This window comes from Pyrgilauda ruficollis, unplaced genomic scaffold (assembly GCF_017590135.1).
Source record: "Pyrgilauda ruficollis isolate IOZ18807 unplaced genomic scaffold, ASM1759013v1 scaffold58, whole genome shotgun sequence".
Taxonomy (NCBI): Eukaryota; Metazoa; Chordata; class Aves; order Passeriformes; family Passeridae; genus Pyrgilauda; species Pyrgilauda ruficollis.
The window spans coordinates 986,136-1,012,751 of NW_024527488.1; the positions used below are offsets into that span (position 1 = coordinate 986,136).

General features: G+C 39.2%; 1 protein-coding gene across 9 annotated transcripts in view; it reads left to right on the forward strand.

Annotated features, from left to right (window-relative positions):
• The window catches only part of KIAA1109 (KIAA1109 ortholog), an 86,822-nt gene that overhangs the window by 50,798 nt on the left and 9,408 nt on the right, over window positions 1–26,616 (forward strand). For 3 of the 9 annotated variants that reach the window (XM_041482252.1, XM_041482254.1, XM_041482251.1), the window contains exons 42-69: window positions 235–454; window positions 1,119–1,277; window positions 2,261–2,436; window positions 2,528–2,703; window positions 3,323–4,029; window positions 5,194–5,421; window positions 5,791–5,884; window positions 6,876–6,926; window positions 9,734–9,940; window positions 10,042–10,280; window positions 10,851–11,095; window positions 11,597–11,702; window positions 13,674–13,771; window positions 13,874–14,059; window positions 14,759–14,927; window positions 15,425–15,636; window positions 16,273–16,471; window positions 17,067–17,126; window positions 17,980–18,206; window positions 19,092–19,222; window positions 20,089–20,212; window positions 20,358–20,467; window positions 21,176–21,266; window positions 21,780–21,842; window positions 23,412–23,656; window positions 24,215–24,430; window positions 24,547–24,727; window positions 25,595–25,787. In XM_041482252.1, the coding sequence (XP_041338186.1) occupies window positions 235–454; window positions 1,119–1,277; window positions 2,261–2,436; window positions 2,528–2,703; window positions 3,323–4,029; window positions 5,194–5,421; window positions 5,791–5,884; window positions 6,876–6,926; window positions 9,734–9,940; window positions 10,042–10,280; window positions 10,851–11,095; window positions 11,597–11,702; window positions 13,674–13,771; window positions 13,874–14,059; window positions 14,759–14,927; window positions 15,425–15,636; window positions 16,273–16,471; window positions 17,067–17,126; window positions 17,980–18,206; window positions 19,092–19,222; window positions 20,089–20,212; window positions 20,358–20,467; window positions 21,176–21,266; window positions 21,780–21,842; window positions 23,412–23,656; window positions 24,215–24,430; window positions 24,547–24,727; window positions 25,595–25,787 (5,113 nt within the window). The remainder of the gene's footprint in view (window positions 1–234; window positions 455–1,118; window positions 1,278–2,260; window positions 2,437–2,527; window positions 2,704–3,322; window positions 4,030–5,193; window positions 5,422–5,790; window positions 5,885–6,875; window positions 6,927–9,733; window positions 9,941–10,041; window positions 10,281–10,850; window positions 11,096–11,596; window positions 11,703–13,673; window positions 13,772–13,873; window positions 14,060–14,758; window positions 14,928–15,424; window positions 15,637–16,272; window positions 16,472–17,066; window positions 17,127–17,979; window positions 18,207–19,091; window positions 19,223–20,088; window positions 20,213–20,357; window positions 20,468–21,175; window positions 21,267–21,779; window positions 21,843–23,411; window positions 23,657–24,214; window positions 24,431–24,546; window positions 24,728–25,594; window positions 25,788–26,616) is intronic. The other 6 variants (XM_041482257.1, XM_041482258.1, XM_041482255.1 and 3 more) reach the window with 5 other exon arrangements.

Genomic DNA, 26,616 nt, shown 5'->3' on the forward strand with positions numbered 1-26,616 from the left:
TTTTCCTTGCCAATTAACTTCATGTGCATCATTCAAGGATGTGCCCTAACCTTTACAGCTTTTGATCTTTTATTTAGGGCAGCAGAAACAATGATTTAACCGTCATGGTACAAAATCAAAGACTGGCAAGGCTCTCCAGTAACTTGTAGCAAAATTATAGTGTTCCAACCTTATATTGCTTTGTTTTTGCAGTGTCCACAGTACTTCATTAATTTCTTTGTTTTCTGCTCACAGGGCATCCATCCATATCATTCCCTGAGTTACACCAGTGGAGATACAGCTACGGATTCACCAGTGCATGTTGGCCGCTCCGGAATGGGAGTCAGGGAAAGCCCAAGGAAAGAAAGTCTGCTCAGCTATCTCACTGGGAGCTTTCCTAGCCTGCACAATCTTTTGGAAGGGACTCCTCAAAGAAGTTCAACTGCAGTTAAAAGTAGTTCTTTAACAAGAACAGGTAGGATGTAGCATAAAAAAGTATGATGTAGCATAAACAGGTATGATGTAGCATAATTTTCGAGTCTTTTTGAATGAATAAGGAAATAACCTTTTTGTATTTGTTTTTTCTTAACCTTGTGAGTAGTTCAAAAAGAGAGCTGAAACTAATATTTCAGTAACATAGTTTGCCTATGATAAACTGAAGACTTTTAGTAATGGTGTATGAAGATGTTTCTTTTCAACAAATATTTTAGAAGCTTGAAACATTGAAATGTTTATGCTCTGTGTTATTTTTCAGAGTGTATTGTTATCAGTTTTTCTTAATATGTAAATTACGTACTGTATTTGATACTGTATTTTCTCTAAAACCTCTCTCCTTTGCTGTCAGGGACTGAAATATTGTTCAGAAAAAAAGGTATTTTGGTTTCTTAATGACTCCTTTCCTCTAATTAATGGTAGAGATGCAAATGCAAAGCCATGTGTAGTGCAACATCCATTAGTGCCACATGTAACTTCTGTGGTAGCACCCATAGTGCTGTTTGACACATAATTTAGTAGAATAAACCTTGAGAATTAGGCTTATTTTTATAGTTTATAGGTGTTGGCAGTGAAATCATGCCATGTTCCTTGTTTCTCCTGGCTTGGATGCAAGAAATGCTGAAGTTTCTGCTTTACCTGCACAGGAAACACCGTGGCCACAGACATGTTGTCTGAGCACCCTTTGCTGTCTGAGCCCTCCTCTGTGAGTTTCTATAACTGGATGTCCAATGCTGTGGGCAACAGGGGAAGTGTCATGCAGGAAAGTCCAGCCACCAAGTCTGGGCACAACAGCCTTCCAACAGGTATTGCTAATTTGCAGCTGAGCTCCAGGTGGTTCTGGGTTGGCTGTGCCTGTGTTTGCCACTTTGTGACTGAAAGTAATTGAGAGAGTGATTTATGGTCAACAGGACTTAATTGGTTCAAAGTATTACTTGTGGGACTTCACAGCAACCTGGAAAATGAGAAGATGGGATTTAAGCAAAACTGTTGTTTTCTTTTGCCTCACCCTGCCTCCAAAAATTTAGCTTTTTCTTGCATTTCGAGCTGTCAGTATAGCTGCCAAAGCAGTGTGTAGCTGCCAAAACTTAAGCCATAAAATCATCTTCTGTTGCTGAGTTCCTTGGTTTTGTTGGCTATTTTTGATCTAATTTGCATATGCTTATTTTGTGATTTGTGCATTGGAATCCTTGCTCTTTCTCAGTTCAATTTTGAGACTAAACGTGTTTTGAAATGAGTTAACTGGCGTAAGGGAATAAAGAAAAAAATTATTTCTGCAAGTTTATAAGTGTATTAAAGAACCAGATGTAACAATTTATCGCAGCTCATTTATTTTTCTTCTTGGCCTGATGATGATTCAGACTTTTCAATGTGTGTCTTAATTTTCTTTTTCACTAACACTACACTGGAATCTTTTTGCTGTTAACACCCCTTCAACTGTGCTATATTAATCTTAGGCAATAGGAGGTTGTTTTAGTTTGTTTTTAATATTGAACCAGCAATCTGATCCTACAAACATCATTGTGCTGTACATATTGCTGAGCTATTGTGGCTCCTTTGTAAACTGGGATATGTTTCTCTGCAGAATGACTCTTTCCAAGTTTGAATTGGACAATCTCTACCTGTTCCAGCAATATCAGGCCGTTTCTTTGTCCTGAATGCCACCTTTGTGAGGTTACAGAACCCACTGTGGTTTGTTTATCTGTGTAAATAATCTTGCTGAATTAATCGAGTCAGCAGTGGTAAGATTTGCTGTGGTGTTAGTGTTCCATGGGTATTTATTTTCCAGGTGTGGCACCCAATCTTCCTACTATCCCCTCTGCTTCAGACTTCAACACAGTTCTGTCCAGCGACCAGAACACCCTGGATGGCACCCACTCTCAGCACAGCACCAGCCAGGATGACATTGCAGGAGTAGAAGAGGGCAACCAGGGCTTTCCTGCTGTCCAGCTGGCAGATGCACAGGTAACTGGGGTTGCACATCACTAAATGGTGAGCAGGTGTGTGGAAATGATCAAGGCCTTCTGTAACTGAATGGATGGGTTTTGTTTTGTAGGTTGTTTTCAAACCTCTGCTAAGTTACACGGGGATTCAGTCGCAGGATGCGATGCCTCTGTGCTACAGGATGTACTTTGGAGAGTACCTCTCTTTCTCAGGAACTCTGGACTGCCTCAGAGCAGATATTGTTGATTCAGACACAGCAAAGGAGAGGAAGAGCAAGCGAGCCCGAAGGTATGATAAGAGGTTTAAACATGCGTGTATTGGCTAAAGAACAGAAATTAAGCTTTTCATGTGGTGACAGATTTCCAAAGCACTTTCACAGGATAAGGAGCAGCCCTTTATTCTTCTAATCTTTCATTTTGTCTTCCTGTTAAAATATTTTTTTAATCTTCCTATGGAATGATTTGGGAATTGTAACTGTTTGAATCTCAGCTGCTTTTGAAAATTGAAGATTGGGGAAAGGGAAGAGCTGGTGGGAATAATAGTGGGGGAGAATTTGAGTGGCTCTGAAATAGTGTTTAGTAATTAATCCTGTAAATAATAATGACGTGACTTTTTGTGAAAATGCTGAATCTTCCCCCACACCAATTCTGGGCAAAGCTTTAGGATATAATGTAATTGTTGCATGCCAAGCTAGGTTTCATAGAACTGGATGATTTCTATGTTAGTAGCACACAGTATGAAACTGTAAAAGTTCATTTTATTATATTTAGAACTGTGGTAAAAAGGTGATATCCTAAGGGAAATAAAAGTCTGGGTTCAATAAATTAGATGTAAGCTGTGTAAAAAAGGTATTTGACACTCTCATAAAAAGCAGCACAGTAGTAACTTTTACCTTTCCTTTCCTTAGGCAAGGAGCTGTCAATCTTCCTCCTCTGGAATTCAAACCAGCTTTGATGTTGGAGACTTTCAGCATTAGCGCTGTGGTGATGGAGAAATCCATGTGCACACCTCACAACTCCACCAACGCCCTTTCCTTCCACGACTTGAACAAGCGCTATTACAACACCTTCCACTGCAACTTCACCATTTCCTGCCAGTCCATCAGCCAGCACGTGGACATGGCCCTGGTACGCCTCATCCACCAGTTCAGCACCATGATTGACGACATCAAGGCCACACAGACAGACATCAAACTGAGCAGGTACACGGCTGGCTCGGCCTCCCCAACCCCCACCTTCAAAACCCGCAAGCACCGGGACTTCCGCTCCTCGGATTTCAGCCGCAGCTCCCGGGGCAGCCTCAACGGGGGCACCAGGGTGAACAACACCAAGAACAAGAGAGCAAACAATGACAACAACAAGAAGGAGGCTCGCAACAAGAATTCCCTGGGGAGGTCGGAGCGAAGGACATCCAAAGTGTCCAGGAAAGGCTCCAAAGATGTGGTTGACCACGTGACAATCCATATGGATGACTCCGACTCCATTACCGTGTCGGAACAGAGCGAGCCCTCTGCGGAGTGCTGGCAAAATATGTATAAGCTACTGAACTTCTATTCACTCATTTCTGATCCCACCGGCATCTTAGAAAAGTCTTCTGAAACCTTTGGGCCAACAGGTAAAGTGGTTCATGAACCCAAATAACCAACTGTGTGCTTTTGCTTAAATGGTGGTTCTAAAGCTTGCTCATCAGGTGTTTTTTGTCAGCTGCCCACCCCATCTAACTTGGATCAGAGGGGAAAGTGGTGAGGACAGAGGTGAGCTTTTGATTAGTTCACCAAGATGATGTACAAAAGGAAAGCTTAACTTTTCTCACTAATTGCATAGTGTGGATTGTGTTTGTTCCTCGTGAGGTACTGTTGTGTGTTCAAGGGGGTACTGAAAATGCTGTATATTATCATTCTGTGAAAATATGCAAGCATGTACATAAGCCATCCTGAGGGAATTCATCTCTGCCTTGAGAATGACTGACAGGAAAAAAAAAATCTGTGAATCTTGCTGTGAGAGAAGGAAAGGTGAAATAGTGATTTTGGTCAAGTCCCATGAAGATTACAAGTGTTTGGGCCATATTTTCACTTAAACTTTGAGATCTGATGTGATTTTTGCTATTTCCAATGTATTTCAACACAGCAGAGTAAGTCTGAGAGCTGACTTAGCATCATTCTCTTTGTTGCTGAACTTATTTGCTGTGAATATGCTGGGGTTGGTATAGTTGCTCTATTGCCATATTTTCCTTGGACTTCTTTTTACTAAAGAACAAACAACTTTTGACAAAGTGTCAGAATGTATTGAACAGATACCAGTGTCTTTCATGCATAGAATATCATATCCACAGTTACAATATCTACACAAAATGTAAATTTTCTTGAATTGTTTTTAGCCTCCTGAATGTTGAAAAGGACAATTTGTTCATCCAAAACAGAATTATAAGAACCTTTGCCTGTGGAATGATCGAAAAATAAACAGGACAGTTGGAAACTCTCAGGGCATTTTTCTGGTATAACAATAAAATCAGATTATTACAAATATTTATATAAGGTTCATAAGAGCATATCAATGAATAATAATGAAACCACATCACTGATTACTGTCTTCATTGTGTCTTGGATTCAGTTCAGGTGCAGTGTTATTGGGGTGGAGTGAGCAAGGCACAGACAATTTTCCTGAAGAGTTTTCTTGACGTGAAAGATGTGTGATCCTCAGTTTGAAATACAAATATAAATGGGATATGCCAAGGATTTATTACAAATGAAGCCTTGAATAAGTGCTGGTGTTTCTGCAGGTGTCCGAAGCCCCACGGAGCCTGCCTGCAGGGTGGTGTTTGAGAACGAGCAGGACAACGGGCGGAAGCGCAGCCTGGTGACCTCGGAGCCGCAGCACGTGACCCTCATCGTCTTTGGGATAGGGATGGTGAACAGAACCCACCTGGAGGCTGACATTGGTGGCCTCACCATGGAATCAGAGCTGAAGAGGATCCATGGCAGCTTCACCCTGAAGGAGAAAATGAAAGGTGGGATGTAAAAGCATGCTCTATACTTCAATTCATGGCAGCTTTACATGTGTATGTGCAGTGTGTGTGTGTGTGTGTGTAATATAATTATATTCAACGAATGCTTTTAAAAAATTATTACTAGGAGGCTGAAGGATTATAGAAGGATGCAAGCTTTTCAGAAAGTGCCATGGAGGAAATTCTCTTAGAAGACAGTCACTCATTTTCAAAAGCTTTCTTGTCACAATTTATACCTGACATCACTTATTCTGACTGTTAAAGCTGTAATTTTTCAGCTTTTTTTCCTGCTGCAATATTTTAAAAAGCAGTAAGCATACCTGAAGTATTGTACTGACTGAAATGCTGTTAAATATATTTTTTTTCCTAAAGATGTGCTACACCAAAAGATGACTGAGACATGTGCCACTGCTCACATAGGAGGTGTCAATATTGTTTTGCTGGAGGGAATTACTCCAAATATCCAGTAAGTAGGAGGTCTCACAATTTAAAATTATTCAAGTTCATAGAAGTGGTATGAGTTTTGTTCTTTCTCTTATGCTTCTAATTCCTTTTAGAAACTTGTAGGTTGAAACCATATGAGATTTGTAGGGAGTAGTTAATCTACTGATGCTAATTATTCCTGTTTAAGAGTTATAGTCTTTCTTTAATAGATATATTTTTCAACACTCATGATGCATCATTCTTTGTTCTCTCATGTTAGTTTTACAGTTCTAATATCCCTTCTCCAGCTTTTATGTAATTGACACAACATGGCAGGGGAGAGGAAGAGAACCACTTCTTATGCATGAACATAATGAATCTCTTGCTCAGCATCCACATTTTTCTGGCTTTTTTATTTCTGCCAGGTTCACAGACTCAAAAAGGCCATGCATTATTTTAATTTGTTCCCAGCTGCATCTCTTTCTGTTTGAGTTGCAGAATGAGCTGAACCACAATTCTTGGTAGCACAGATCACCCTCACACAATTGGGTGTTAGCTGGGTAACCCTCAGTATGTGTACTGGTCTTAGAACAGGACTCTTGTAGAATGGGGCTAAACAATGTCACTTGAGTTTCTCTCTCCTTTTAATTCCTGGGTAGTTTGGAGGATGTTACATATAAGTTAAAACCTACAGAATGTTATCATTTCCTCGGCTAAATTGCTTCCAGTAAGTTTGTTTCAGGGGGTTAAATAAAAGTTCCAATCTGACAGTCATGAAGGTGACTGAAGCTCTTCATGCTTGTTTTACATATAGGGAGGGTACAAAAGGAAAGGGTGGAAATAATGATAAATCTTAAAAACAAGAAGAGCAAAAAACAAACATGAGCAAAACCAAAACCTTCACCTTGTTAATTTTGAAAATAAATGTCATATTGTGGGTTACAAGTAATTAACTGACTAATTTTGCATGACTGTTTATTCTTTATTTGCTTTGTTTTTGTTTTTCTTGCTTTCTCTTCAATCTTCATCTGTAGACTGGAGGATTTTCCTACATCTCCTACAAGCACAGCCAAACAAGAGTTTCTGTATGTCATATTATTATGTTTAATAGTCTTGCAATTAACACTGTGTTGTGTAGATAGTGGCTGCTTTCCTACTGTGTGTGATTGTGGAGGCAGTTGTTGCTTGAATACATCTTGGTTCACCATCTAGTATTACCTAGATAAGTCTTTTTTAATGAAGCCTGCTAATACTGCCCAAAAAAGCCCTTGTCAATCTTAGCAATATAGTTTTAGGGACTGCTATTACACTGCACTGACTGATGTAATGTTAGAATGGTTTCACTGGCCTTTAAGTTCTTTAGATCTGCTTCTGTACTTAGGTTAATGAGCTGAAATACTGATGATAAATGTAAGGGAACACAGAGGTGAGATTTGCTTTGAAACTACTGTGCTTGGAATGATAGTTGTGGTGTCATGAACAGGGCCATTCCTTTTTGTCTTTGTTTCCCTGTGTGCTGGTTTAATTCCCAGGCATACTGAAGATCTGTGTGTGTGGGTGCAGGTTTCCTCTCTGTGTCTGTTTATTCAGTGTTCTGGTAATGCAGGATTAAATTTAAAATGTCCTTATAGCTCTATAGGAAGGAGAGATGATGGACTGAAAAACTGCAAGTGATGTAGGGAAAATATTGGGATTTGTGTTCCTTTTTGTCTGGTAGCAGCATTAAACCAGTGCATCACTGAGTTGTTGAATTGGCTGCCATATGATGTGGTCAACAAAAGTATAAATGATTAAAAGGATTGGATAGGTCTGGTGGTGAGTCATGAACATGATGCAGCCTCTGGCTTAGAAAGTTCCAGTTCCTTATGGCTGAAATTAAGGCAAGGATCCCTTTACTTACACCTCAGGTATCTGCTGCTGCCTGAGTTTTCGGCCGACTCGGTGCAGTAGCTCCTGTGTGTTACAGGCCTCCTGCTGACATCCCCCCTCCCCGCACATACTTGTTGCAACATTCCCAAAAATCTGTTGAGTACTGGCCTTGTAGTAGGTTCTGTAGTGGGACAAAGACTTCTTGTCACAAATTTGTCTGGAGAGTGATCATTTATGGTCTTGATGTGAGAATACAGAATTCTTTCTGGAAGCATTACCAGTATATAACTGAAATAATCATTAATTATTTTAATGAGCTACAACCAGATGTGTTACAGGCATATCACTGCAGTTGAGCAAACTGCAGATCTTTAATAATAAATGGATAGCCAGACAGTTGTTCCCATTTCATTCTTGTCATGGAAATAGTTTTTTTGTAGGCAAGCAGCAGTGAAATTAATTTGTTGCATGAAATATGGAGAAAAACACAGTTAATTTTGCTGAGCTTTTTTCTTGTGCAACAGCTATACTGGTGTAATATATTTTTAATTAAGGAAATGTTTAAAATTGTTTGAATGCAGTAGTATTTTGTGTTATAGATGGCGATGGAAGTGTGTTCTTGATTGGCTGCACAACAGTTGAGTCAGAGTGGTAGCAGGAAGAGAGTGGGAAATGAGCAAACATCAAGAAAAATAATGATGTTTTTCTTTTAAAGAGGTGGATTAAAGCAATTCTGGCTTTAAGTAATATTTCTTTGTATAATGTTTTTTTCTGAATATTGTTGTGAATTGTTTCCTCCTTCATCACGTATTTTGAAGTAATTTTTACTTGATGGTCTGCCCTAAAATATTAATTCTGAACTGCTTTAGGTCACTTGCATCTCTTGCATAGCTGTGAAAATCTGAGAGTTCCTTGAACTTCAGTCAATTAATTTGCTGTTGATAGGCCAGTGGTTGCCTTACAGTGCTGTGTATTTCTTGATTGTAAGCGGAAGGGTGATGTCTTTTTTTTGGTTTAGTTTGGATTTCCACATCCGGGTTGCTTTGGGCTTGCTGACATTTTAACATAACAATAAGAAGAAACATTACTTAGAGAGTAGAGTTCATAGAATATCGTATCTTCCACCATGAGACCAAACTGTCTATAAGCAGTTTAAATATGATACAAAAAGTGTTTGACCCCTTGAAATACAGTATTTGAGAGACTTGCATTGAATTTTGCAATTTTATGGTCTATTTTTCAGCCGTTTTAGCTGATGTATTGCATCTTGACAACTACATTCCTTCTCTTTAAGGCTGTAATTCTGTGTTGGCTGCATAATATACTTCCATTGGGTAACCCTCCAGGAATTGACCATAGAAACATCAATGTGTTACCCAATGTATTTGTAATAGGAGTGTAGTGAATTCTGCTATGCCAAAATTCTGTTATGACATCAAAAACTGTCATCTTAGTGCAGTCACATTTTTTTATCTTGGGTAACCATTGTGAACCGTATGCTCCTCAACATTAAAATCAAGTTTAGATGATGTATTTTGGAATAATATGTTTGAACTAAACATCAGTATAATTCACAAATTCATCCATCACATGCTGTGTATTTACTGTTAAGTATTTCCTCCAACGATCTACTTGGATGCAAAACTCAGATTTGACTTTTTACCAAAAGGATGATTCAATATTATTCCTGAACAGGAGTTGAAATGGAAGGCTCTTTTTTTGTTTCTCTGTGTGCAAATTTGTCTGTCTATGTGCACCCTGGTGTGTATGCACTGAAATGACCTTACTTTGAGCAAGGATAGCAGTTTTGAATAGATATTTTTTGCCATGCATGATGTGTAGTTCCCTTAAGTGTAGCGTAGTTGTTTGTGGCATGTAGTGCATCTGTGTGTAAAGTGGAAGAAAAGGGAGGTGGGTGTAGTTGACAAACAGTACTACTTCAAAATTCAGCTAACATTAAAAACTCAGTGTAAGGTGCAACTGGAAGGGCGTGCAAATGACTGCTGTTCCCTTTTGCTGTCAGAACCGTGGTGAAGTGCAGCATTGCCAAATCCCAGGCCCTGTACAGCGCCCAGAGGGGGCTGAAAACCAACAACGCGGCCGTGGTGAAGGTGGGCGCCATCAGCATCAACATCCCGCAGCACCCGGCCACGCTGCACAGCATGATGGTGCGCAGCTCCCACCAGCTCTCCAAGCAGATCTCCGACCTCATCCGCCAGCCCTCCACCGCGTGAGTGCTCCCAAACCCCTCCTCCTGCCAGGGTTTTGTTACCTCAGGTGTCTGTGGCAGATTAACAGGAAGGGTTTCCTGCTCTTTGTCTCGGTCCACAGGCCCCAGCCAGCCAAAGAAGATGTGGCCACTCCTCTGCCCTCTGAGAAGACTCCAACGAGCATCAATCAAACGCCAGTTGAAACAAATGAGTTCCCCCAGCTGCCAGAAGGCTTGGAAAAGAAGCCCATAGTGCTGAAGTTCAGTGCCATGATAGATGGGATTGCTATCGGAGCAGCGCTCCTGCCCTCCCTGAAGGCGGAATACAAGATGGGAAGAATGAGGAGTCATGGAATGACAGGTGACAGTTCTCTGGAGCTTTAAAAACATTACTGCTTTTAAGCATCCAAAAGCACCTGGTGTTTCTGTTGAGTTATAGCTAGAGCTACGAATCTGTTGCCATCAGCTTTTTTTTTTAACATGGGCTTCAGCCAGGTGGGCCCATATGGAGAATTTTCACTGTGGTCGTTATAGATAATTCCCAGAGGCAGAATGCAGGAGCACATGAAGACATGTATACATTCATATATAGCATCCTACCAGGAAGCTTCCCTCTAACTGCTGAAATAAGTGTATGATCTTTGCTTAATTAAATTTTAATTTGTAATGCTACTTGAGAATAGTACGGCCTCAGTACTCTTGAGGTGGTTTGCATGACTTCCCCCTTATTACTGTGGAATCTTTGTTTTCTTTAGAAATTAAGACAATTATATGGATAGATATTTATAGTTCTTTGGGTCTGTGAACTCCAGTAACATTTTAACCATTTAAAATTTTTTTTCATTGTTCCAAAACTGTTCTTAAATTTAAGGATAAATAAGAGATTCTTTTGCCAGTTCATACCTTTTCTTTCCCCGCCTTCATTTTACAGGTGCCCAAACCAGATTTAATTTTGAGCTTCCAAACCACAGACTGCGCTTCACTTCAAAAGTTTCTGCCACTGACATGTCAACCATTCCTCCTTCGGCCAGTCTCAACCTGCCTCCTGTCACCATGTCAGGGAAATATGTCATGGAAGAGCACGACACTTACTCTGACCAGATCTGGAGCATCGATGAGCTCCCTGCCAAGCAAGGCTACTACCTGCAGGGCAACTACCTGCGCTGTGTGGCTGAGGTAGCTCTTGAAGGCTGCAGGCATCTTTGATAACTTACTTCCCTTCTGTTACGATTCTGTCTGTGCATCTTCACATTTTGTTTAAACAATCTGCCTCCTCCAGAACTCTCAGGTTTACAGGTTGAATCCAAATAGTGAAAAACTGGAAGATTTTTTTATTGTTTTATAGCTGGTTTGTTTTTTGTGATTAGACAGCTCCATAAGTGGAATAATGACATAACATAGAACCTTAATGATATAAAATGTTCTGTTCAACACAGAGTGTTCTATTCATAAATTCTACTTGTGTTCCAATTTCCATAGTTAATTTTTCCAGAGAGAAAAGGGATGCTGCTTAAAAGAAAAAGCAGGGCATTCCTACTAATTTCCTAGTCAGAAAAATAGTCTGGCATGTTTGTAATTGAGAAGACTCATGTTTCCAGCTTAAAAAAACCCCAAAAAAACCTAAAAATCCACTGTTTTCAAAACTAAGGTTTGTTCTCAAATGTTCCATTTCCACAGGTTGGCTCCTTTGAACATAATCTCACGACTGACCTTTTAAACCATTTAGTATTTGTGCAAAAAGTGTTCATGAAGGAAGTAAACGAGGTCATACAGAAGGTTTCAGGTAAGCAGAACACTTAAAAGCTGCTTTAAGTAAGATCCTCAGACCTTGTTTGATGGCAACATTGCCATGTAGCTCTCAGGATCAGCTCATTAATTTCACAGACACCCTCATTTCACCTCTAGCACTGTAAGCAGCAGCAGGAAGCAGAACTGGACTTGGAAATGATAACAGAGGCTCTGGAAGTTATTCTAGGTCTATCATAAGCAGGACTTTTATTGGGAAGCAGGATTGTTTGGCATTCTGGGGATCAGCCTCTATGTCTCGCTAGGCTATGTTTGGCTGGGATACTTTGTGTGTTCACTTGGTTTGATTTGAACATTTTTTTTGAGTTATCCTAAAAGGCTAATTTTTAGTTTAGTAAGATTCATCTATAGCTGGAAACATCATGAGGAAAGAAAGAATAAAAAGTAGTAACTAAGTAAAAAGAGTGTCTGTGTGTACATCTACCTCCTTTCATGTCCCTCTGTGTGTGTGTGTGTGTATATATATTCAGGTATACAAATGCAATAAAAGAATGGTGCAGGTCCACATGATGTGCCCTTGAGGCAGTTAGAAAATGCAGTAGAGAAAATGGAAAATGCCAAATTCCCTGAAGGCTAACAAGAAATACCCTGATATTTGCTCCAGCCAAAATATATTAGTTTTGGGTAGTAAGAAAATGCTTAGGGAATGAATAAATCTTCTGACAGCTGTCATTATTCTGTTAGAACATTTTTTTTGTGGTGGAGCATACAGTGCTGAACCAGGAAACGTGTATTAGCTTTTACAGCATTTTTTAGAGCCTGCCTTTCAATCTCCACTGCGTTTTTATGTGAGGAATTTATTACCAGTGCTGGTTCTCTGCTTTTCCAGACTGTAAATTTGTATTGCACGTTAGCAGCCTGATGATTTTTGAAATGTGACTGTTGGCTTCCATACTGGGGTAGTTCAGCAGGGACGTGGTCAGGTCAACAATCCATGGGTCTGGATGTTCAGTGTAGAACGATAGGGGCAGAAATTGGCTTGGTCCCTCTGGCTTGGAGCAGAGTAATTTTTTTAATGGCTTGAAAACACCAATTAGTGTGATGTGCTGCAGTATTTTTTTCTAATTACTGTTTATGTTGCACTAAAGTATTGTTTGCATGTTATCCTTATATAAAAACTGTAAGTACCAATTACTGAAGGTGAAGTTGCACAGATTGAGAGCTAGTTAATGAACAGAGCAGTCTGTAATAATTGCATCTGGAAATTGAAGGCAGTGTTGATTAAAAGAAAATTATCCAGATACAAAATGGAGTGATTAAAATTTATTGTTGTTTGGGGTTTTTTTGAATCCATGATTCAACTGCTTGTCCTTACCACCAAATAACTGTAACTAGATCAATTGGCATATTTGGAGAGAATTAATGGCTTGGCCTTTTCCAGCAGCAAGCCCTTCCTATGAACTAAGTTGGAATGTAGATAAATATCAAGGAGAATTAAAACCAGATTGCTTCTTCAAGGGTATATAACTTGGAATGAAATGTGCCAGGATGAGGAAGTACACCCAAAAATAAAATAATTGCAGAATACTCTTTCCTCCTCTCATGGAAAAATACTGATATAATTTGAATTCCTCATTTTCATGGGATTTGCATAGTATTTGGTCAAGTATTAAACTTGTATTGTCAGATAACTAGGAGATACATTGGTGCAGGAGACAAATAACATTTTTTTGAGAAGTAGGTGTCACTACTTACAGGCTTTGAGACTTCCTGAGGAAAGATTCCCAGGAGGGGGTAACATGTCTCTGTTCCTTCATTCTTAGTGGAGAGATATTAATTGTATGTCAGAAGCTGAATCTGTGCTGATGTCTCCAATCCTCACTTGTTTTTATAAACCTTCAACTGGTGACTGTTTAAAAGAGGCTTAATTCATGGTCACCTTTTTATATGCATTGGTTTTAAAATGTTTTCTGTGATGAAACTGTGACTGCATATTTAATGTGTACAGGAGGGGAGCAGCCAATACCCCTTTGGAATGAACATGATGGCACAACAGATGGAGATAAACCAAAAATTCTTCTTTACTCCTTGAGCCTGCAGTTTAAGGTAATCTTATGATGACAAAACAGTAGTGGGTTTGTTTTTTTTCCATTCTCATCATGTCTCTGAACCAGGTGCTCCTAACTTGGTGCCTTCCTTATCCATTAGGGAATTCAGGTGACAGCTACAACTCCCTCGATGCGTGCTGTGAGGTTTGAAACAGGCTTGATAGAACTTGAGCTCTCCAACAGACTGCAAACCAAAGCAATGCCTGGAAGTAGCAGCTACCTCAAACTGTTTGGAAAATGCCAGGTGGATTTGAATCTGGCACTGGGACAGATTGTTAAACATCAGGTTAGTGCTCAAAATCTTTGCATGTAATGTTCTTAATAATGTGTGATTAAGAAATTACATAATCAAGCCAAGAGGTTGTTGCAGTGCTGTTTTTTTCTGGGGTTTTTTCCCCATATTATTAATATCTTAGAACTTCTTAGCCCTTTAGAACAGTAATAGCCTTTCTACTGAGTCAAACTCAAAACTTTTGTTGATATTAATGTAATTTTTTAGAATATTTGAATGAAATAAGAAGATCAGAGGAAATCCAAACTTTGCTAGACCTACATTTTGACCTATTTGTCTGTCTTGGTTTGACAGTTGTACCTCCTGTACTCTTTCAAACCTGCCGTTACCTGGAATCACTTGTTCTAGGATATGAAAGTGTTTTGTGATGCCTAGAAACAAACAGACAGAGAAATCTTAGGACATATAAATCAGCTGTCACAGTAGAGGATCTGGATATATAAATAGCTACGTTAGTTAACAATTTATGAAAAATAAAGAAAATAATGCTGTGATCACACCTTAATGCAAGAATACTGAAGATCCTCAAAGGGTCTTTGGCTAGAGGAGAAAAAGAGGAAAGGACGCAACTTGTTTTAATTTTATATTTTGTCAAATGCAATAATTTGGGGGTTTTTTTCTTCCCCCTCCCCATCCCTGAACTCTTCCCTGCTGCAAACCCCTACCTCTTCCCATTTTTTGGAATGTTTTAAGGTTTATGAAGAAGCTGGCTCAGACTTCCATCAAGTTGCCTATTTCAAGACAAGAATTGGATTAAGAAATGCTCTCCGAGAGGAAATCAGTGGCTCATCAGACAGGGAAGCTGTGCTCATTACTCTGAACAGACCCATTGTTTTTGCCCAGCCCGTGGCCTTTGACAGAGGTATTGTAGAAACAATTGCTATAAGTTTGTGTTCATACTGAGGAAAAGATTTTTTTCTCAAAAATCTTGATTATTCAAGATTCAATGTATTGCATGTTAAGCAGCTGAAAAATTTGGGAGATCTCCTCCGTGCCAACAGATTGATAAATCTGTCATCAAACATCAAAAATTCCACATGTTGAGGTGATTAGTTTTCAGATGGTTTGGAGAAAGTTGCTGTTGTAAATCCTCACAGGTGAATAAAGCTGACAACAGCAGGACTTTCTGTATTTTAATGTATTAACTTTGATGGTAAGTGATCAGGTTTTCCATCTTGTCCTTCGAAGCACAAGCCTGATTGCTGCACCCTGAACGTGTTATACATTGTTCTACCCCCTCTGACTTCAAGTAATGGAGGAGCTGTAAAAAGGGAGAACAAAAAGCATTTATTTAGTGAATGTACATTATTTTTTTCAAGGTGTTGATTTCAATAAAGCATTTTTGGTTTCCTCATTAAGCTGTGCTATTCTGGCTGAACTACAAGGCAGCGTATGACAACTGGAATGAACAGAGAATGGCTTTGCATAAAGATATTCATATGGCCACAAAAGAAGTGGTGGATATGCTGCCTGGAATCCAGCAAACCTCTGCACAGGCTTTTGGGACCCTGTTCCTTCAGCTGACTGTCAATGACTTAGGAATTTGCCTGCCCATCACAAACACACCCCAGGTAAGCAAAAGCCTGACTACTGGAAGTCTGTTAAAACACCAGTCTGTGTGTGGTGTACATATGCAAGAACCAGGTGATAGAAGCTTCAAAAAAGGTCTAGTTTATAAAAGGAAATAAGTGGGCTTTTTAACAGGGAAACATAATTATAGATGTACATATACAGAGCTAGAAATTAATCAGTCAATCTGTACACTTAGGATTGCACACAATTGTACACATCAAAACAAACACCAAAAAAAATCACATAAAAATTAAAGCTACTTTTTGTCATTGTTCTGTCAAGTCAGGTGTCATCTTTCTTGGAGAAAAGAATTGATCCTTGGCTTGTGTTCTGTGGTCATGGGGCCATATGGATTATAGCCCTTGATCAAATAGGGATTTTTGTTCCTTTTCCAGATGAGCTTGACTCCCACTGCCCTAATAAATTTATAATGTAGATGTTGAATTTAGGAGACAGCAATGCAAGGCATAGTATGGGCAGAGGTGATGCTTTTGAAACTCTCTGCAGAGAAGAAAAAATACAAGGAGATACGAGTAGGGAGTCAGTTAATAGGGAAAGATAAATGGCATTTAGTAAATTTAATGACTTTGACATTGCATTGACCAGTAAGTTCTCCCTGTGATTTTATTTTCCAGTCTAACCATTCTGCAGATCTCGACACTGGCTCTGCTTTGGTCCTGACTATTGAAAGCACACTCATCACTGCCTGCTCCTCGGAGTCTTTAGTTAGCAAAGGTCATTTTAAAAACTTCTGCATCCGCTTTGCTGATGGCTTTGAGACAAGTTGGGATGACTGGAAACCAGAAATAAGAGGAGATCTAGTCATGAATGCATGTAAGTGTGGGTGATTTCATACTGGACAAGTGTATTTCAGATATAAATCCACTTTTGCCTTTCCCATTGACTTGAAAAACAGCTGAGCTTTCCCAAAAAACCTCAAGAAAATACTTTGGCCTTTTGAAAGCAAAATAATATGGATCCAAAAGGTTATATTCCTTTGTTGTTGTTGTTTTCCTTTATTAATGAACTTTTCTGCTTTATATATCATTGTAATAATTTAAGCTCTGCCTGAGAGATATTGTCAGAGTTGGATGCATTGCTATTACACAATTACATAAGATCCCAGTAAGATTTTAATAGTCTAATATAGAATATTTTTTGTAATGTGAGCATTCTAAAATTTTTATGGGTTTTGAAGTTGATTCAATACATATGTATATTTATACAAAATACATATGTAGAATTTTGTATGTTATCTAGTAGGTTCACTTTACTAAATGAGAAGTCCTTCGATGGGAAATAAAACTAGAACTCCTGTCATTATTTAATTGTGGCAGGCAGGAGACTGAGGGTGGGATTGGGAAGGGCTGCTCTAAAGCTGCTTTTACTGGCTGCCTAATCAGTGACTTGCTTTGTGTGCTTCATGTAGGTGTTGTGCCAGATGGTACCTATGAAGTGTGCTCTAGGACAACAGGCCAAGCTGCAGCAGGTAATGTGCTTGTTTTAATAAATCAATTCCTACATAAAAAAAAAAATTCACAGAATATGAAATTGAAGTCCTTTAACTGTGTTTTAATTTAATTGGTTGGAGAAGAGTCAGTAAGGGTTGCCATAACAGTCAACATTGCTTCCTGTCCTAAGAATTGCTCAATCTTCCTCATGATGAGGCTTTGCACCCTGAGCTGCCATCCCTCTCTTTCCTCTCCCAGAAAAGGCTTCTCTTTTTCCTAAATTCCCTCTCTGCCCAGTCTAAGTAGTCTGGACCTTCTCTAGAACATTCAGAAATAGCTGTCAGTCTCTGTATTTGTCATACTTCCATCTAGAAAGAAAACCAGTATCTTGTGTTGTCGTGCTTAGAGCAAGGGTCTGTATTTTGATGTTGAAAAATGGCACTCAGAAAAATCCTGGGCAGACAAGATATTCACTAGGCACACAACACATATAATATATCTTCCAGCATCATTGTTCAAGACTTGAATAAATAGGTCAGCATTTGTACATGCAGAATGACGTGCTTTATGTTTCTTGCTGTTAGAAATTCTGTTTTGAAATAGTGTACTTGCCTGCATTTGTATCAGCTGAAGCTTGAGATGCTCTTTACTTGCTCTGAAGGGAATGTATGTTCATTAGGTCTGCCTATGTTATATCAGTTGTTAAAGAAATACTGGGAAGTATTTTCATAAAGCATTTCAGTTGTGGGATGTGTTTTTCTCAGAATGGGCAGAAAAGGCAGTTCTGTGTAACTGAAAACCACTGTTTTGGCTAATGGATAGGTAATCCACTATGGGGGATTTTTTAAAAGAGGAAAAACTATTTAAACTGATTTATTTCTTTTAACACAGAAAGTAGTAGTGCTGGAACCTGGACACTGAATGTGTTGTGGAAGATGTGTGGTATTGATGTCCACATGGATCCAAACATTGGGAAAAGACTGAATGCTTTGGGCAACACCCTCACAACATTGACAGGAGAGGAAGATATTGATGACATTGCTGACCTCAACTCTGTGAACATAGCTGACCTTTCAGATGAGGATGAAGTTGACACCATGTCTCCCACTATACATGCAGTAAGTGAATCCACCAAAATAAGTGCTACTAATTGGAAAAAGTCTTCTGTCAAATGGAAAGGTCTTAATCTTGAGTCCAGCATGCAAGTCTTTATAGCTCATGCAGGTCTCGTTGCAAATCAGAAACGTTTGTGTTTGTGTTTTCTAACTCCATATTTCAAAGGCAACAAATTGCAGATCATATTTCTACTGGTGTTATGTGGAAATAACGATCTGGATTTGAAAACATGGAGGGGACGCAGCACCTAACCTCAGGTACCTGAACTGTAAAAGCTGTGGCTTTCTTCTAGGTTTTCTTCACAGGAGAGTAAGTTACTAATGTGAAAAAAAATTTTAAAAACCTACTTCTACTCAATATGCTGCTGACCTTGCTTTTTGGTTTTCTACAAAACCATTTTAACAGCTCTTCCTTAATGTCTCTAGCCTGCTGACAGAGGAAACATTATCCCAGCACACTAATGCTCCTGTTTGTTGTTCAGAAATCAGGTGGAGGTTCCTTGGGTGGAGATGCACGCAAGCTCACATTTGGGCAGCGGATTGTAAATCACCTGCTGGGTTTGAGCCCCCCAACACACCGATACTCTGTTCCTGTAGAATATCTCTTGGGCTCAGCGAAGCGGGATTTGCTCCAGCCTAGCAGAGCACATATGAAAGCAGGCAGATCCTGCTCATGGGGACATGTATGTAGTAGTTACAGTGTGTCTAACTGAATGATGGGCTTTGGATCACTGGAAAAAATCCAATCAGCTACCTATTCACACGAATTGATTCTTTTGCATGCACTAGTCCAAATCTGAAGGTGTGAAATTCACTTTGCCTGCTGTTCAGAATGTACTGCTGTCCAATTTTTCATGAGGACATTAATGAAACGTTCATTTTGAACAGGAGATCGTTGATCACCGGCGGCAGGGAGCTTCCAGTATCCAAACTGGAGAACAGCGAGGAAGGAAATTTATGAAGCGTTTGGTTGATATTAGAGAGCTCAACGAGCAAGCAAAAGTCATTGATGACCTAAAGTAAGTGGGGTTTGCTTCATATTTGTATCATACATCTTGTGGCACTGTTAGGGTTAAGTGCAAATCGTTGGTTTTATTTGAAAATAAAAGGGTTCCAAAAGCAAAGGCTATATATGCAAGTACTCTCTCAAATCTCTCGGGTTGTTCCATAAGTGTCAGATTAGTCTGTATTTTTCTGACTCTGCATTTTAATGACTGATATATAATCCTCTTCCTATTGATTCAAAATCATACTTCCATCTTGATTTATTATGCTGATTACTTTAGCAAAATGTATTACTTTGAAACTGTAATAAGCTTAGGAAGAAGAAAAATATTTAAATTGACTTTTTTTTTGCATCTTGTACATTATGTTTTCAAGATAAAACTTGAAAACTTTCTTATACTGTACTTGAGAAAACCCTTAAGAAAAACTTATTTCAGATTTTCTGAATTTCATCTGACATTCTGTGTGTTTTATTAATAGTATTTTCAAATATGGTTTGTTGGGCTTGTTTGGGCTTTTTCCCCCCTTTTCCCCAAGACAGACTTAATATAAATGGATCTGTCTGTGATGGGAATACAGAGGTTGGTAGTTATGTGTTAAATAATGAAAAGGGATATGCATTTTACTGTTTGTACTTAAAATGAAATTGCTGTCACCATTCAGAGGGATATTTTAAATGAAATCAGGAATTTAGGTTAAATGTTTGTTTTCGTACTTCTGTGGCTATATTTGGCACATATAGCCATATAGCCATATGGTCATAAGTATTGGGACAAAAGAGAAAATGGGATAATTCCCAGATAAAGCATTCTTACAACACAGTTTTTTGAAGTCGTGGAAATAATATCTGTAAGGTAACTCAGCCATGCTTTACCTCCAGGAAATTAGGTGCAAGTGAAGGGACCATAAACCAAGAAATTCAGCGCTATCAGCAGCTGGAGTCAGTGGCTGTGAACGACATCCGCAGGGACGTCCGCAAAAAGCTCCGTAGATCCAGCATGAGGGTGAGCAGGATTAGGTTGTTTTGAGTGTTTATGTCCCAAAAACCCTTTTACTTTGCTGGCACTCCCACGTACATTAGCATTTTACCTTGCCAGTGTTTTTCTCTGTGTTCTCAGTTGCTGCATTTCCATATTATTTCTGGTTTAGGCTGCCTCCTTGAAGGACAAGTGGGGTCTGAGCTACAAACCCAGCTACAGCCGATCGAAGAGCATTTCGGCATCAGGGAGGCCACCTCTGAAGAGAATGGACAGAACAAGGTGAGCCTCTGGGAATCTGGGATCTGTGATAGCCACAGCAGCTCATGGAACAGGGGAAAAGTTGGACTTTTTTCTCAAGAGTCCTTTTACCACAGGCAGCAGTTGTTTGTGGTGGAACTGGATAGGAAGCGGTAATTTTGCAAGGCAGGCATGTTCTAAAAAGCATTATTTCTCATTTTTCTGAAACCTCTGGGAAGATTTTACTTCTACAGCAACTTGGGGTTTTCTACAGAATCCTGTTTTCAAAACATATTGAAGAAATATATGTAAGGAAAAATGGTGTAGTGTAATAATCTTGTTTTCTACATCTGATTTGCAATCATCTGCCTTTTAAAAGGGCTGTTGTAATGACAAGAAGAAAGGGAGATGCTTTTTTCTGTGTGAATAATTGTCCCATGTAGCAGATTACAAATAGCTTACTTTTCTGTAATTTCTGCATGTTGGCTCAGGATTGAAAAGCTTGCATAGAGAAATTAGCAGAGATAGAGTACTGGCCAAGTCCTGTGCAGCTTCTTTCTCTTTTCTTCTCACCCTCCTTCCTTTTCACGTACCCAAGTGCTTCAATTATGATTTTATATATTCGTCCCTTAAAAAATGATAAGTGTAACCTTGTATTTGTGTCGGTAAATGTTTGCATGACCCTACAATCCTTGTTGTACTTGGAGTGGTACAACTCAAGAAGCTGTTTTGGTTTTGTTTTGCTTGCAGCTCTCGACTGGGAGACAGTGAAGACCTCCCAGATATCCGTGTGGATGCTGCGTCCCCTGGGCCAAGAGTAACCTTCAACATACAAGATTCTGTAAGAATTACTTTATATGCCATATAATTGTGTTTCCTCTGCCATTTGGTCACCAGTTCATGAGATAATTATATCCAGGCAAACCTGAATTGTGTCTGCTTTGCCTCAAATTACAGATATGTTTTTGCAAGATGGACTTATGTTGTTAGATGTATTTTCATTTCTTGGCACAGAAATTAATTGACTCATGAGAGAAAAATATTTTAAAATGGCTTGATTTGTTTCTAAGGCTCACACAGTAGTAATTTGCTTGGAATTTTTGTCAGAGGTGTGCAAAAAATCACCTAGGATTTTTTTGTGTTTGAATATATTTAGGCTTTTGGAAATGGGTATTAGTTGGCTGTAGCTCTACAGGTGTATCCTTCTCAGTGTTTGAAATGGATTGTTGAATTGGTTTGGGTTTTTTTTTCTCCTTTTTTTTTGCTATATTTTCTCATGTTTAAAATGTTTATTTTGCATGGCTGAGATTATTGTAATTATTTTAATTTCTATATTTTTTTCATTTCTGTTAAGTTGAATCAAACAGCTTTGGGGATTGCACAACAATCCAGCTGTCCAGGGGAAGGGTATTTTCAGGTATTTCTGAGCAGAAACAAGTATTCTTTGCCAGAGGACTAATTTATCTCATAGGGAGCTGCTTTTCAATATTTCATCTCTTTTGCACTCAGCTAAACAGAATGTATATCGAGCTTGAAAATATTTAAATACATAAACTAAGTAGAGGAATGTGATTTATTGTTGACGAAGAACAATCAAAGTGCTTCTACACCCTTATGTAGATGTAAAGCTTCTTTTAAAATGAATTACTGGCTTTTTGCTTAAAGGCTGAGCAAGGCTGATGTCAAGTGACCCAAGTCTAGCCTTGAAATGTGCCTTCGAGGATGATTTTAGTGTGTGCCTTCACCTGTTACATTGTGTTCCAATGTGACGGCAGTCAACACTGGTACAAAATAATTACCAGGTGGGAGGACGACTTCTCACACTCTTATTTCTGTTTAAATTCTTGTATTTAATGTGGAATAAGACATTTTCAAATAACAGTAAGTAGGGAATGTTCCAAAACTTAATATCCCAAGAACAAGGCAAAATTTTTAACTGCTTTCAAAAACATATTTAGGGAAAATAGTATTTTTCTAAAAAAAAGAATTAATCAAGCAAACCCAAAACTCAAAACAAATCAGGAAAGGCAAAACTAAATAAGCAAACCAAAAAAAAACCCCAAACTGAAGAGACAGTAATGTACTTTTTCTCCCTTCTGACTCTCCTTATGCTCCCAGGAAATAAATTCCTATTTCTGAGAGAATGGTGGAAATGACACATGGGAATGTGCTTTGCATATTTAAATATGTTCACATTTAAAAGCTACCCTGCCTATCGTTGTTATGTAAAAGCCCAGTTAGCTTAGGTTTTGTTGGCATACCAAAAAACTATTCATCACTTAGAGGTATCAAATGTTGAATATTTTTTTAAAACTGTGTTTTGCTGATATCATGCCAGTTGTTCAGCAGAGCTCTAATTTGAATTTGCAGACAACACTGGGTACACTTACAGAGTGACACAGTCACATTGCAGTGACACTGCATAGGAAGTGCTGGTGTTCAAGACTTGTAGATGCTTTTCACCGGCATTTTAAGAATTTAATGTTGGAAAATGGCTTGTGGCATGATTTCTGGGAGAAGCAGGAGGCTCCTTTAGGCCATTTGGTTCTGTGCTCGGGCTGGGATGCCTGGGGCAGTGCTGTACATTCTGTCTAGTGCCCTGCGTGCCCTCACTAACGCTTCCTGCAAGTCATGGGCACTTGGGCTGCTTTCTGTCCTTTTCTTTCAAAATAGTTCTTAAATTTTAATGAAATGTTTCCTTTTCTTCTAAACTGGTAAGAGCATGATGAGTCTTTGTCTACCAGGCTGAGCTCAATCACTAGGCAATGGCAAACGTCTCCCCACCAAGCTTTCATTACCTTCCATTCCCTTCTTTTTCATAATCCCTCTTGCGATTCTTTTACCTGCTCTCTCCATGTTATGAGGAACTCAGAAGTGAGAGTTTCTCATAGCAGGCCTGCTTCTTTATTTCCAGATCTATCTACTGCATTCTCTGTGGAAATCAAATCTGTGGAAATTTACTATCTTTTTGTCTTTTCACAATCAGTTTCCAGAGGAGACAGAAATGGACCTTTTGTCCGTAACTATTGATGGTCCCTCCCATTACTCATCTACTAGTGAAGGCTCATGCTCGGTATTTGGTTCACCCAAAACTCCAGTTGTCTTCTCACCCGGCATTCCCTTCCAGCCTGAAGAAGGACGCCGGGATGACAGCTTATCCTCCAGCAGTGAGGACTCGGAGAAGGAGGATGACCATGAAAGGGAGAGGACCTATTTTTATAGGAAACCACCGTAAGTAACGGTCCTTAGGAACAACACAGAAATGAAGAAGATACCTGAATATACTTTCAGTACTCTCAATCTTGAAATATTGAATTTAAAACTACAAATTCTGTTGCTGATGAAGTACTGAATACAGTCAAGTGTGTGTGTGAAAGGCAGGTGAGGTGTTCACTAGAGGTGATTGTGTGGGAAGGAGGGATCCTGATTGGAAAAGAAGGTAACTGTTACAAATTTCAGGTCTTGGAACAGAATAAGAAAACTTGGAAAGTGAGTTTTCTTGAGGCACAGAAGAGGGTGTAGTTCCATAAACTGGATGTGAAAATGTGGATACTTAAAAATCTGAAATCTATTGTGTATATATATTTTTGTTCCTTTTTTGATTGAGAATTTTAGGAAAGCTTCAGTTTTTGTACTACTATTGCTGCATATCAGATAAGGCCTTTTCCCAAAATGTTTTTATAAGACCAGTGGACATAAGTACAGTGTGGACATAGTTTGGGAATGCCTTGTAGCCCCTGCTGAGGTAAATATCCTGCTGATTGCTGCCCCCCACCTGTGCCTGTGCAGGAGCACCTCTCGCAAGAAAGCCACGGGCTTTGCTGCTGTGCACCAGCTGTTCACCGAGCGCTGGCCAACAACACCCACCAACAGGAGTGTCACTGGCACCACCACGGAGAGAAACATTGACTTTGAGCTTGATATCAGGGTTGAAATTGATTGTGGGAAGTGTGTGCTGCATCCCACAATGCTCCAGCAAGAGCACGATGACATCAGTTTGCGAAGGTAAGAAATGCACTTTTACCAGCACTTTTTTTGGTAATTATAACTGCTTAATAACATAAGTTGCAATTGTTCTGGCACAGGAAATGACTTCAATAACATGAGTGTATTCATTTCAGGAGCTATGATCGGAGTTCAAGGAGTTTGGATCAAGAGTCTCCTTCAAAAAAGAAGAAATTTCAAACTAATTATGCATCTACTACTCACTTACTTGCTGGCAAGAAAGTGCCATCATCTCTACAGACAAAATCCAGTGATGTGGAAACAACAGTGTTTTATATTCCTGGGGTGGATGTAAAGGTAAAATGAAGGGATAACTCAGCAGGGAGGCAGTGACAATGTTTTCTTTCCAACACAGTCAAACTGTACACTCCCTTGGTTTTCTAATAATTGTTTCTATGTCCTAGCATGAACAGGTCTCAACAAAAATGTCCTTGTATTTTGTGATTTGAAATCGTAATGGAGTAAGAACAGGGAAAAATCTGTCACTGCTGAATGAAAACTCTATGTAATTGTTGAGGCAATGTCATAAATCCTCACTTGATACAGCTTGGCTTTTCTAGTCTTTCAATGTGGAAGGACTATGTGTGTCCATGTCCAGTATTCCATGCTGGATTCAGGGACAACAGTTATACCTCAGGTCCTGCCTGTTGCTTTTAGTCAAATTCAGGAATGACTAAACATTCTCTACAACTTTTATGTTCTGTGTTCTCAGTAGTAGTCTACTGTGCACATGGAGGAGGTGTGAACTCCTGGGTTCAGAGGTATTTTGATTTTTTATGCCAGTTTCTGTAAGCCTGTGTTTAGTAGTGGAGCAGTTGCACCACACATTAAGACAGAAAGGAGGCTGTGTGCATAGGTGGCACAGGATGCATGTGATGTAACAGAGAGAGAAACAAGCTTTAGTGTTCCTAAATAATTAATTTCCTCTGTTTCTCTGTGTTTTGTTGAATTTTTTAATAGTTTATTAGTTTATCTTTTTTTTTTTGTACTAAGTTTTCAGTTCTTTTTGTGTATAGGATGTGAATTGGAATGTAATGTATCTTACAATGATATTTCTGTAAAAAATGAAAAGAAATAAATTTTGGAGGGAAGGAGTGATACCAAATGGCTGTACAGAAATTGAGTTCTTCATGTGGAGTAACTTGATCTTGCTTTGCTTTCCAGCTGCACTACAACTCCAAGACTCTAAAGACTGAATCGCCAAACACTTCTCGAGGATCCTCTTTGCCACGCACTCTTTCCAAAGAGTCCAAGCTGTATGGTATGAAAGATACTGCCACATCTTCTCCTCTCTCTAGCACTATCCACAGCAAGACTAACACCTTACTTCCTCCCCAACCCCCACCCATCCCATCAGGTACTTATAGACAAACTTTCTGAACCTTTCATGGATATATTTTCCCTTGGTGTAATCTACTGCCTTTAGATCTGGCTGCACCTTACCTGGATGACTATGTTTATCCAGGCTTGACTTTGGCTGCAGAAATCTGACCCCAGAAGCAAGAATGCAGTTCATAAAGCTGCATTTTCAGATGTTGTTTGCCGAACCAATGTCAGTAATATTTTTGTCATAGTCACTGTATCCCAGTGTTGGGCTGTCACTGCCTTCTCCCAGTTTTCATTTAACAAAAGAATGTTGGAAAGCAGTGTAAATACCTGTAAATATCTCACCCATTGAAGGCCTTTAAATAGCCATGATTTGCAGTAAGATGAGTTCTAATACAAGTTTTGTTGTGTCTCCAATGATTGCTGTTTTCAAGCAGAAGACTTTTGTTACATCATGTTGGATCCAGAGGCATGTAGATTGCATCTCCAATTTCTGAGACATTCACTGTTCTCCCCTTTGGCATTTAAATACTGCTTTAAACACAAAGCCAAAAGTTTTATCAGAAGTTTTATCAAGTTTTATCAGAACTGGATCACCAAGCAAAATGAGCAACTGGGAGTTGTGCTTGTGGGCTTTGCCTTATAAAATCACCAGAGATGCTGGGAGAGAACAGTGAAATGGGGCTACCTTCCTCAATTTCCATGCTGTTGAACCATTAGCTCTTACTCTTTTAGGTGGCCATCCTCTTTATGATTACTAGATGCTATGTAGTGGTTTATGCTACTTCTCTTCACTTTTGTTCTCTACTCTATCTTCTTTCTAATCTTTGCCTTTGAATTCTTACCACATGATGTCCAGG